Source organism: Neofelis nebulosa, chromosome 2 (genome assembly GCF_028018385.1).
Source record: "Neofelis nebulosa isolate mNeoNeb1 chromosome 2, mNeoNeb1.pri, whole genome shotgun sequence".
NCBI lineage: Eukaryota > Metazoa > Chordata > Mammalia > Carnivora > Felidae > Neofelis > Neofelis nebulosa.
In genome coordinates, this window is record NC_080783.1 from 137,822,054 (window position 1) to 137,834,532 (window position 12,479).

At 37.1% G+C, this 12,479-nt stretch overlaps 1 protein-coding gene across 1 annotated transcript in view; it reads right to left on the bottom strand.

The window, feature by feature from the left end:
- Positions 1-1,067: 1,067 nt before the first annotated feature.
- The window catches only part of SNX7 (sorting nexin 7), a 131,704-nt gene continuing 120,292 nt past the window's right edge, over positions 1,068-12,479 (bottom strand). The window contains exon 9 of the mRNA XM_058716461.1: positions 1,068-1,779. Within this exon, the coding sequence (XP_058572444.1) occupies positions 1,729-1,779 (51 nt within the window). The 3' untranslated portion in view covers positions 1,068-1,728. The remainder of the gene's footprint in view (positions 1,780-12,479) is intronic.

A 12,479-nucleotide genomic window follows, 5' to 3' on the forward strand; every position in this document is an offset into this window, starting at 1 on the left:
CAGCCCAGAGCCCAACATGGGGCTCAGACTCGTGAACCACAAGATCATGACCTGAGCCCAAGTCAGTTATTTTTCACTGCCATCTTAAAGCTTTTCTCAGTAGATTACAGAGATAAATCTAGAAATTATTCATTTTGCAGTTCTAGAAATTCAGGATATTTCCATGTAAATTTAATTTTAGAAGAATATAACATAATAAAACAATAGGAATATTTTACAATAAGGAAAACATAATTTTTGTGTGGATAAAATATCCAAATATGGAACTTCGTATCAATCACTTAGACTGTACCTACAGGTAAAATCACTTTAATTGCTTTGTTTGAGTTGATTGCTTGGTTGTTTCAAACTCCTTGGCAATTCAGTTAAATTGGTTGGACTGTTATATAAGATGAAACTGACAGGTTGTTTCACTGAACTGACTCACCACGTCAATCAAAAATGGTTGAACTGGTTGTATATGGAGACATAAGACAATCTGGGAATAGCAGTCTTACATTGGATTCTATGTATGGGTTCTGGACAGCACCAAGAAAACATATTTGAATTATTTCTTTTCTTGCAATATTTTTATCAAATGGCTCTGAAGTTAAAACAATATTAAAGCTCTTAGATATAAGATGTCTTTGTTGAGGAAAAAATAGTAGTGATTACGAATAGTTTATAGCATGCATTGTTTGCACCATAGAACAATGTGAGGAAATAATAAGTAGAACTTAGAATAACCCCCTGTTTGTATCATAGAACACGCATATTAACTAAGTTAAATATACACTACTAAGAAACTGGCCTAATATTTACCCAATGACCCCTGGTAAAGCTGATATAGAAACCTCAAAGGCATTCAAGAAATAGATTAGTACATTTATGCTGGATTTACAGAGAATATCATGGCACTTCTTGCCATTAAATGTCAGTAAGCATTAAGGGAACAATAGCCCTTGCTTAAAACTTCTTCCTAACAGTAAGTTTTTTGGGGTTTCTGCTTAGAATGTTATTTTGTGGATTAAGAATCTTCGGCAAAGATTAACATGGAAGAACAGCACAGTTTCTTGATACATGATACATGAAATCTTGTATTTCAAAGTGGCTTTGACAGTAGCATATCCACTATTCTAGTTCCCTCCTGAGTCAGTATGTTTTCATTAAGAAAGAACCAATACAGGCCGAACTGAATTTAGAAAGGAAGTAACATAGTGTAAGATGGAAACTGGAGTCAAGGTAAGGAAATCTACGATCTGAATGCCATGTCTCATAGACCCTCATCATTTTAGAGGTAGAAGATACTTTTAGTCAGCTAATACATTCCTTCATTTTGCCGACAGTCTAGGAAATGAAGTGACTTCACATCAGGATAAAGGCCCATCCAAGCAGGTCTATTTTTGGTTAGTTCTCAACATCTTACCTGGTAAATCACCACAATTGTTGACAGGGGTATTTCCTCCTCTCTGCCACTCAGCAGAGTTTCTAAAGGTGAGAGACACTTGCTGTGGCCACAGTCGTGGCTCTTCCTCCCTCTATGTGGTGGGGTTGATACCCTCTCACTTTTCCGAGGGACTTTGCTGGGAGAACTCCACTGTTCCCAGCACCACAGAACGAATGCTTCAGGGAAATGTAAAGTGGTTTCTGCTTATTAAAAATAAGCAAAAGCCTGGAGTTCTTAAATAGGGAAGACAGTTTAGGGTAGTGGTTAAGAGCACAGACCTTTGATGTGAATCACACTGATGGTCACGTGAGATCATATAAGCTGTTTGATTTCTCCAGGCCTCGGTTTCTTATCTGAAAAAAACGTAATAATTGTTTCGGTCTCATAATATCAAGTAAAGACTAATCACATGTAAAGTGTTTGACGTAGTATCTATCAAAAAATACTCATTGTTACTATATAATCAAATAGGATTGTCCATCCCTATGTTTCTTTTCCTGGAAGAGCACTGTGATCTCAATATTCATAATGGGAAAAATGATACTTTTATAGCTTACACCTTTATTGAGGCAATCCATGCTTTCATGTATCATATATGAAGTATTATAAACACCTCATCTAAGAATCAATACCAAACTGTTACCCAAGTTCTCCTTCAGATTCTTCTGGGGCCACAGGTGTCTCAAAGGACCATGGTCTTGGAAATAAAGCAACAACGGAGCTTCAAAGCCAGTGTGCTGGGGAGGGCACTCACTCAAAAGTATTTGGAATTGGTGAGATAGCTTTTTCCACCTCTTCAACCCCCCCCCCCCCCACCCCTTACACTCTTTTATTCCTTTCAGGCAAGCTGAATTCAAAGGACTGGGATCCATGTGTCCAGCTGATAACAGCTTCTGAAAGCTCGATGTAACTGTTACATCAGGGGGAATGAAGTAGTGAAGAGGAAAGTTTGAGAATCCCTGAATCAATTCAATGTCAAGTCTCTCTTTGCTCCTTGTACTAGAACCAGAGAAATGTATGTTGAAATAGTATATAAATAAATCATTTCCCTCTTATTTGTTTTAAAAGATCTTTTGATGAATGAATTTGAATTATTAAGCTAATGAATGAAGGTAAGGAAAGGGGAACAAATCTATTCTTCTCTGTAAGTTTTGTTTGGACATCCTGCAAGGTGAATGGCTCTCAGCCTTCAGAGAGAGTGTTCTTCCCACACAGTGTGCCTCTCTTTTACTGCTGTGCCACATGTGACACAAGACACAATGAGCCTTTCAGTTGGGCTTTGCATTTTTCTGATCTTCTAACAACTAGGTGTCAGATATCTCAATGTATAACCACCCACTCACAACAAGATTATACATTAGATTCTTCGTTATCTAATTTTATGAAAGATTCCTGAAAGCTAAAAGTATAATAAATTAACTTTGCCAAATCTGTGATAAAGTTTCTTTCTCTTACTGTTAATAGTATTTCCATGACTGTATAGTTAATCCCCATCCAGGGTAAGATACTTACATAATCCTAAAAGGAGGACCTTGAAAGTTACATGCCATACATTTTATTTGGGGAGCTATGTAGCCATATTTGTTATAGACTAAATATTATAATAGTATCTAACAGCAAACTGTTAAATAGCTATTAGAGTAAATCTTTCCTAATGTCATGTAAACATAAATCAAGAATGCAAAATCAAATATAACACTGTTATTTACATCTGTCACATTTAATGATCTTTTACCTAAATTTTCCTCCAAGTGGTAGTTTAGTGTTAACATTCCTGTGTTCATAAATTGTAGAGATGTGTAGTCTGGTGACTGCTTGTGAGCAGAGATGATGTTTCTCTTTTTTGTCATTAACATCACAAATAGATATTCAAAAGACACTTGTTTATTTCTAAATGAAACAGTACATAAATCAGAAACTGTGGAACATAGATATTAATGTATATTTTAAATAAAATAGTAGCTACAATGTTTGGAGTCATCTTGATGTTACAGGCTGCTTTATGTACTTTTTATCTTTGCAAAGTCATAAACACATGACGTGTGCTTTCATGATGATTGTGAGGGTAAGAATCTTGATTTCAGGCTTCTCACTTCCAGAATTGTGAGAAAATAAAATTCTATTGTTTTTTTTTAATGTTTTTAATCTTTAGTTATTTTTGAGAGAGAGAGAGAGAGAGACAGCGTGTGAGCAGGGGAGGAGCAGAGAGGGAGACACAGAATCTGAAGCAGGCTCCAGGCTCTGAGCTGTCCGCACAGAGCCCGATGCAGGGCTCGAACTCACAAACTGTGAGATCATGCCTTGAGCCGAAGTTGGACACTCAACTGACTGAGCCACCCAGGTGCCCCAAATTCTATTGTTTAGTACACTACCCAGTCTTTGGTATTTTGTTATTGTAGCCCTAGCAAACGAATACACTATTCTTACAGAAAAAAAACAAACACAAAACGCTGACACTCAGAAAAGTTAATAGATATGTCTAAATCAATTAATAAATGATTGATTCAAATCCATGTCTTAACCTCAGAGTCCTCACTCTTAACCATTAATTAACAGAGCATTTGGTTCTCTTATCTGCATAACTAGATGGTAAGGACTCCTGAGGCTTTGATTGTATTCAGCCCACTAGGTGATCAATACTTAATAATTGGTGATAAATTTGTTGATCAATCTCTTTAGGATTATCAAGGAAATTAATATCTAGTTGTACCAGGCTGTAGAGGGAAAATATTGCTGTAAGTTCAAAGAGGAAAAAAAAAGAGTATGGGCATTTATTTCTTAAGTGATGTTAGTATGGAGAACATTCTTGAGAATTTTTTTTTTAATAAGGAAAGTTTTGAAAATTTCCTGTGACTTAGTAGCCCAAGCTGCCCATGTGCTGAGACTAAGTTTCCCTGACAGACAACAATGTAAAAAATGAGGATAGATAGATATATAGATAGATGATTCCAACCTTACAAAGGAAGGAAATCCTGCCATTTATGACAATATGAATGAGCCTGGCATAGAAAGACAAATACTGCATGGTATCACTTATATGTGGAATCTAAAAAAAAAGCAAAACTTACAGAAATAGGAGAAAAGTGGTTGCCAGGGGACATTGGGGACATAGGGAGCGGTTGGTAAAAGAGTACAAACCTTCAGTTCTAAGATGGATAAGGTCTGAGAATATAACGTATAAGTGGTAGCTAGTTGATAACATTGTATTGTATACTTGAAATTTGCTAGGAGAGAACTTACACTTTCTCAGCAAAAGAAATAGGAGTAACTATGTAAGGTCATGAATGTGTTAGTTAGCTCAAAGAAGGAACTTCCACAATGTATACATACATCAAGCCATCATGCTATGGACTTCAAATATCTTACAATTTTGTCAACCATACCTCAATGAATATTTTTAAATTAAACCTAGCTATAAACTGCCATGGAGGATGGAAAGAAGAATGACTCAGAGATAATACATTAATCAAAGATTGGGTAATATTAAGGTCAGTCTCTGTCAGCACAGAGCCTGTTGTGGGGCTCAATGTCACCATGAGATCATGACATGAACTGAAATCAAGAGTTGGGCGCTCAACTGACTGAGCCACCCAGGCACCCTGACAAAAAATGTATTTAAAATATCTAGGATTAAGCACTTTATCAAAACCATTTTAATGGTAAAGGTTAACTAAAATTAGCAATATTAAAAATTTCCCAAACCCTTCTGTAGAACGAGGTGCCTCTATGTGAAAGAGTAAAAGTAGTAACTGTCACTGAATAAGTTTAGGTAAAATCTGTCTACACTTTCCAGAAGCCGAAAAGCGAAGAAAGACTATATGAAAACAACATAGACAGTGGCTAAGTATGTCACCTAGAAGAGAAAACCTTCTGTGATAAGCATAGTCAGCAGGCAGCCTCCAGATGCCATGTAATGGGAGCCACTGTGATGTCCACAAGGACATCATGCTTTCCCCAGGCTGCTCACAGCCAATGGCTGAGCCTGGCAGAGGGAATAGAGCCAGGCCATTTCTGCTAACGCAAGACTCTTAATAGTCATCTTTTCTCTGGGGCCCGCTCCTGGCCTGGGACTTTCTCATGGCCATGCTACATCCCGAGGCCCTTCCAACCTAGACCAGTTTCCTTTCCTTTCCTTTCACCTCTCCTTTCTCAGGTTCAGATCCGCATTGCAGGCTGAAGTCCTTGCTTTCTCTGCTCCTCTCCCCTCTCTTATAGGTACATCCCACCTGAATCTTAGATGTTTCTAATTTTGTATTGGAGTGTGCCTCCTTATCTGATATTAATATTAGGGTATGAAATCCTATCTAGTTTTTTGCTTTTGAAAAATTGAGAAGGGTCTAATCAAATGGTCCAGAAACTCAGGCAAATTGTTGTATAACAAAATTCTCACAGGGATTGGTTCCAGGTGCCGATACATTCCAATTTGGAGAAATGAGACACAAGGAAGTCTACTGGTTATTCTGGAAAAAGACTTTTCCTATTCTTAAAAACAGGTAACCATGGGAAGACAGTTTCTAGTTTCCTCTGGATATTGTGTATGTGAATATGAACCAAAGTCATCATTTTCATTCTGTGAGATAAGCAGGCAGAGGACAGGCCAACAAGCCAAGTGCTCAGGAGCAAGGGTCTGCAGAGAGGCAAAGGAGGGGAGACCTCATTAAGCTGGTCCTAAAGCACCCTCTCCTTCTGGACTTCCTAGTTAAGTGAGGATACATCTCCTCCTCATTTAAACCCAGTAGAGTCAGTTTCCTACTTATTACAGCCAAATGGATCCTACGTCTTTGTCCATGTTAGCTTTCCATTCTTCTCCGTGTGTCAGAACCTGTCCTGCATCCAACTTGGGCCAGTTCTCTCCTGCTTGGAGTGCATCCACTCCTTCACACCTTGGCAGCTCTCCTGGAATTGGCATGCAGTTTTTCCTCTGCGAGAAGCCTCCAGCTTCTCATACTTCCTCTGTGGAATGGGACTAATTTTGATGTGGGTATCAGCCTGAATCAAGATCAACATGGTGATTGCTGGATTTTCTGCTACAGAGTTCACCTCCCCAGCTACATCTCTGTCTCCAGCCTCTATAATGCCCATCTGCCAATGCTGATACTGATGTACACATTATTTCAGATTTACTCATTACTTATATATGGCACCTGTCTCCTCGTTAGACTTTTACCTCACTGAGGGCAGGTTATGTTTATTTTATTGACCATTATTGCTTACAACAGCACAGATGAGGGTGCCTGGCACCTATTAGTGGTGGAATATTTATGGAATTAGTGAATTACTGAATAAATGGATGCATAGATGATGATATCTGAGTGCAAAGTGTTTCAAAAGATTTTAGAACCTCAGATTGTTCAAATAAACCACTTAAAGCAATAATAATTTAATTTTAACATCAGTAATCATAATACTTCAAGTAGGAAGAGAAAATCTTTTATGCATAATTATCAAATGCCTCATTTAACCAGCTCTGATCAGCTATTTAAATTGCATGTTCTGGGGTGATTTCTCTTAAAATGAGAAAGCATTGTTCTTCTAATATTACCAAAAGATTACCTGAACTGTCATGTTTTAGAAAGAAATACAAACAATCTCTTCAATCTTCACGACTTACATTAAGAGAAATATAAATAGGAACTGTGGAAGTTCCATTTTTTTCCTCTTGAACATATGCACTTACAGCCTTAAAGAACTACACATGCTGGGGCGCTTGGGTGGCTCAGTCATTTGAGCAGTGGACTTCAACTCAGGTCATGGTCTCATGGTTTGTGAGTTCAAGCCCTGAATCCAGCTCACTGCTGTCAGCCCAGAGCCTGCTTTGGATCCTCTGTCCCCCTCTCTGTCTGCTCCTCCCCAGCTCAAAAATAAATAAAACATCAAAAAAAAAAAAAAAAGTAGAGAGAAAAAAGAAAAAATTACGCATGCTAAAGTGGTGGCAAGACCCACAAATAACTGTCCCATTTTAAAGGATCTCATTGCTCAATAACCTTATGAACATAAACATATTTTCAAATCTGGGAGAATTGTAATACATGAAAAAAGGGAGGAAGATAAGCAATAACACGCATGCAGTTGGCTTCCTGCCCCAATGATTTTAAATTCATATGTATTTCCACTAATTTACTATACATGTTCTCACACCACATGAGCATACACACACACACACACACACACACGTACATTAATATGAACTTAGATATGTATCTATATCTATTTATATTCATACATATGCATCATGTTCTGAATCTTTCCTACTGTAATATACCTTAGTCACTAAGGCATTAGTTTGCCTTATCTCAGCATATCCCAAATTCATGGATGGGCTGTAAGTTTCAGGTATTTGGGGGTAACAAGAGGAAGCTGATGTAAAATTTAATACTTTTTTTTTTTTAAAGAAAGTAGTCAAAGTCAGCTGTGTATAATTTATTCTTATACTTCCCAGCAATGTAGATCTTGGCAGATTAATTTCCCCTTTCCACAGATGGGAAATTGGGGCCTAGAATACTTAACTAACAAGCTCAGAATTTTAAATGCTAAAATGCCTTTTTTTCCTTTTTTACAGTATGCTCAGAATTTAATTCTACCTCTAACAATCTGAGAGTTTATCTAAAGCCATTATTAAACACAGAAGAACATTATTTCTACATTTGTAAGCTAGATGTCAGAATTGGGTTGCCAGAAAGAATGTGTTTCCAGGTAACTTTTATTTCTCTCTGAATTTAGGTTGCTCATGGATCACGTTGCTATAACCCTACATATCTCTGGTTAAAAAACAAAAAGCTAGAAATTAGGAACGTTTTCTTGATTAGTATAATACTTGTGGGTTTGTCAGTGCCTAATAGTTGCATGTTTCTATTTTAGATTATGTAGCAGTCAAATTGATTTTCCTATTTAGGAAGAAGCCTGTGCTGTAAGATCGATCCTAAGATCCTTTTATTTTTTTTATGCTTAACCTGTGGCCTGAATATATACAGACCTTTCTTTGCATACAAAATTTTATGCAGCATCATATTAATTAGGCATTATTATTAGTCTTTCTATAGAACAGGTAAAGGAAATTAAGTAATTTTCCTAAGGTCACACAACTACAAGTGATAGAGCCAGACCAAAGAGTGACTATAAGGTTCAAGTAAACAGAGGATTTTATATACATCATGTAAGATATTCTCACAGTGTGCACCTTCCCAATAATGATATAACCTTGAGAATTCACAATGCAGTCTTTGGACTGGAAGCATTAACATCCCCTGGGAGCTTATTAGAAATGCAGAACCCCAGACCCCATTCAGACCCACTGAATCAGAATCTGCGTGTTAACAAGATCCCCAGGTGATTCTAATGCACATTAAAGTTTGAGAAGCAGTGGTATAGGACACAAGGACATTGAGAGGAGACCTGGGTTATCCTTGCTTCATTACTTCCCAACTTGGTCGTAATGGATAAATTAATTTTTCTAAGATCCAGTCTGCTCTTAAACAATGGAGATCATAGTACTTCTGAATTTGAAATGGTAAAAAGTTTAAATGAGAAAATGAAAAAAATGATAACCAAGCTTGGCTGACACATATAAGGGACTTAATAACTGATATATATTATTAACTATCTCTTAAAAGTGCACTTAATTTATGCTTCTGATAGGCTTAGAATACCTGAAAAGATTACATCTCTTCTTTTAAAATAATCATATAGTGGGGCAGTATATTGGAATACCTATTAAAATATCTCCTTCCATCTTACAGTATTTAGCCTTTTCTCAGCACCATTTAGACTTAGGCACCAATGGCCACAAGAATGAGATCATATGGTTGGTTAGCAGAGAAAACTGAGCGCACAAGTTTAGGGCCTGATGGGCTTAAGGCAGAAACAACAGACTTACAGGAATAGAATCAGATTGATCAAGCAGGGTGGAGTAGAGCAAAATTCTAGGCTTTTGGATTTCCCCAACTAGTGCAATTTTTTACAAAATAAGTGAAGAAAAAATAATGGTGTTCTCCAGAGAAACGGAACAAATATGGTGCGTGTGTGTGTGTGTGTGTGTGTATTGAGAGAGAAAAGAGAGAGAGTTATTATAAGGAACTGGCTCATACATTATGGAAGCTGACAAGTCCCAAGATCTGCAGTTGGCAAGCTGGAGACCCAGGAAGACCCAATGTTTCAGTTTAGTAGAAAGGCATGAGAAAAAGCCAATATCCCAGTCTGAAGGCAGTCAGGCAGCGGGAGTTCTTCTCTTAGATTTGTTGTTCCATCTAGGCCGTCAACTGATTGGATAAGGCCCAACTTACTTTAAGGAGGGCCATCTGCTTAACTCAGCCCATGGATTTACATGTTAATCTCATCAAAAACACTTTCATGGAAGCACCTAAAATAATGTTTGACCAACTACCTGGACACCCTATGGTCAGTCCAGTTGACAAATAAATAAATGATTACAGAGAGTTAAATTTTTATTTTATAAAATGAAGGACATTAAAATTATCAACACCTCATAAAAGAAGAGGCAAATTTATGACTTTAACAAAGACCCAATTTCTAAACAACTCATAAATTGAATTAAGTTTGGCTATGTGAAAACTATAGTACATTGTTTTTAATTTTCTGATTTTAATATGAACCAAAGAAAACTCTGCCAGAATGAAATGAGTCAGAAAATTGTGGCCTGGAGACTTCTGAGAGAGAACCTGCAAGGGAGTAAAAGGGGAATCTTCCAGGCATCATGTGACAAAGATCTGATTTTCTGTTAGTGAGAGTATGGAAGGAGTGGTGAAATTGTTACCCTAAAAATAAAAATGCCAGTATTTTGCCAGCAAAAAACAGACAAACAAAAAAGGATTTATTCAGGAATAGCAGAGAATTACAATCTAGGACAAGCAAGCTATAGCAAAACCATAGGAAAGTCTGGAGAATAAAGGAGAGGAATACTATTTTATAGAGGAAAAGGGAGAAGTTGGAAAGGCTGTTATAAACAAAAAGGGCACTGAAGTAAACTGGGAATTGAAAGGATAGTGGCTTTTCATTGGCTGAGTTGTAACAATCTCTCATTGGCTGGGCTGTTGCCAGGTGGAGAAGAAAAACTTCTCTTCCTCTGGCTGGAACAGTACAGTAGTAGCTAAAGCACAATGTATTTGCAAGGTAAGTCACTTCTTGTTGGGTCTGCAATTGATGACAGGTTGTAGGACATGAAAGCTACCCCTTCTGGGCTCCAGATTTCATCTTAAATGAGGTTTCCTTTTATAAATTTTTATAAAATTCAGAGGACAACCGAGAGTCCCTATGCTCCTCTGAACTTTGCTTTTCTCATATGAGAAAGGTTGATTGAGATATTATTAAGATCTCATCAAATGTCATGATTCTAGATGAAGAAACTAAGTACATCTGTGAGATGACAAAAATGAAACAACTTGTCAAAAACTTATGCTTAGGGACCTAATGAATGGTGGTGCTATGGACAAGAAATTTTGAAGTCATACTATACCTACCAGGTGGCTCTAGTCATTATGCAGTAGTAAGAAATCCATAATTTGTTCCTTTTATTTTCAGAAAAGAAAGAAAATAGGGCTTAATCTTATTTTTAAAAAGCAAAACAAAATAGGGGTGCCTCGGTGGCTCAGTTGGTTAAGGATCTGACTTCAGCTCAGGTCATGATCTTGTGGTTTGTGATTTCAAGCCCTGAGTTGGGATCTGTGCTGACAGCTTGGAGCCCGGAGCCTGCTTCAGATTCTGTGTCTCCTCTCTCTGTCCCTCCACCACTCGTGCCTTGTCTCCCTCTCTCTCAAAAATAAATGAAAAAAAATTTTTTAAATGTTAAAAAAAGCAAAATAAAACAGCAAATTATGTCCTTTGCAAAGTATCTGTAGAGAATGAAATATATGGGCATGATACTACTGCTTTAGCTGTGAAAGTGCTTTTTAGGTCTTGTATGTTTGTGCAAGTTTCATTTGAGATATAATGAAAACATCAGTTGCTTTCAAATTGACAATCATCCATTATCTGTCACAGGTTGCCAGAATAAAGTGGTAAACTGCTAAAGGGGGGGGCGGGGAGGGGAATATAACATGGTAGAGGAGTCCAGGAACAGATTGATTCATTACAAGATCAATTATAAACGTAGTCACTTACATTTAAATTAAAGGTGCTTAACTGCCATTTTTTTTAGGTGCTAACCTGGTTTAAAAGATCTGGTTATCTCCATACAACAGATTCATTTCGTTATTCTTAAATTTCAAATCTATATGAAACAGTGAGAATACTGAATTGATCTTTAGTAACAGTCCCTCCATACTCCATTCATGTAAGATGATGGTGTATTTGAACATATTTGTAAAAGAAAGCATCATAGCTTTGTTACTCAATATATTCTTCACATCAGTGTACTTTGATGGAGTCTCAATGCTTTATTTCAACATATGAATATACTTTATACACTGGGCTCAATCAAACCTAATCTAAAGGTTGTAATTTCAATACAGATGAGTGCACTAATGATTCAATTTCACAATCTTGTGCTATTTCTTAGCCAATAAAATTATGATTAACCTCCTATGTAATTATATGTCCTGGACTAATGGTTTATTTACACTTGTAATCTCTAATTCATGTTCTTTAAAGAGCTATTTTTACTTCAGTCCATTCTCGTTGAAAAATTTTAGGCATAAGAACAGAATATTGTTAATTATATAAATGTATAGAACTTGAACAATTTCAAGTGAATAAAATTGTATCTCCATTTTAAAATGAGAGTGTGGACAAAATGTTTTATCTTCCCCATATTCTTCTTTCTTCTGCATAAAGTAGCCCTTTTCTTTTGGCATGTGAACATCTAACATGTGGTCTGAGTGAAAGTTGCCATCTTCCTTTGGTCTTAACCCCCGCCTGCTGTGATTTGTCTAACAGTGAGAACCTGACCGAAGCTGTGTTGGTAATAGTATTTCGGCTCCTAACCACAGACTGGCCTGGGGCAGGGCTGAGGTGGGATAGGGAGGCATTGGCTGTAACCCAAACCAAGCCTTCCCTAGGGACTTTCACCTAAATTAAAACTGGAAGGGAAGAGCTCTTTCTT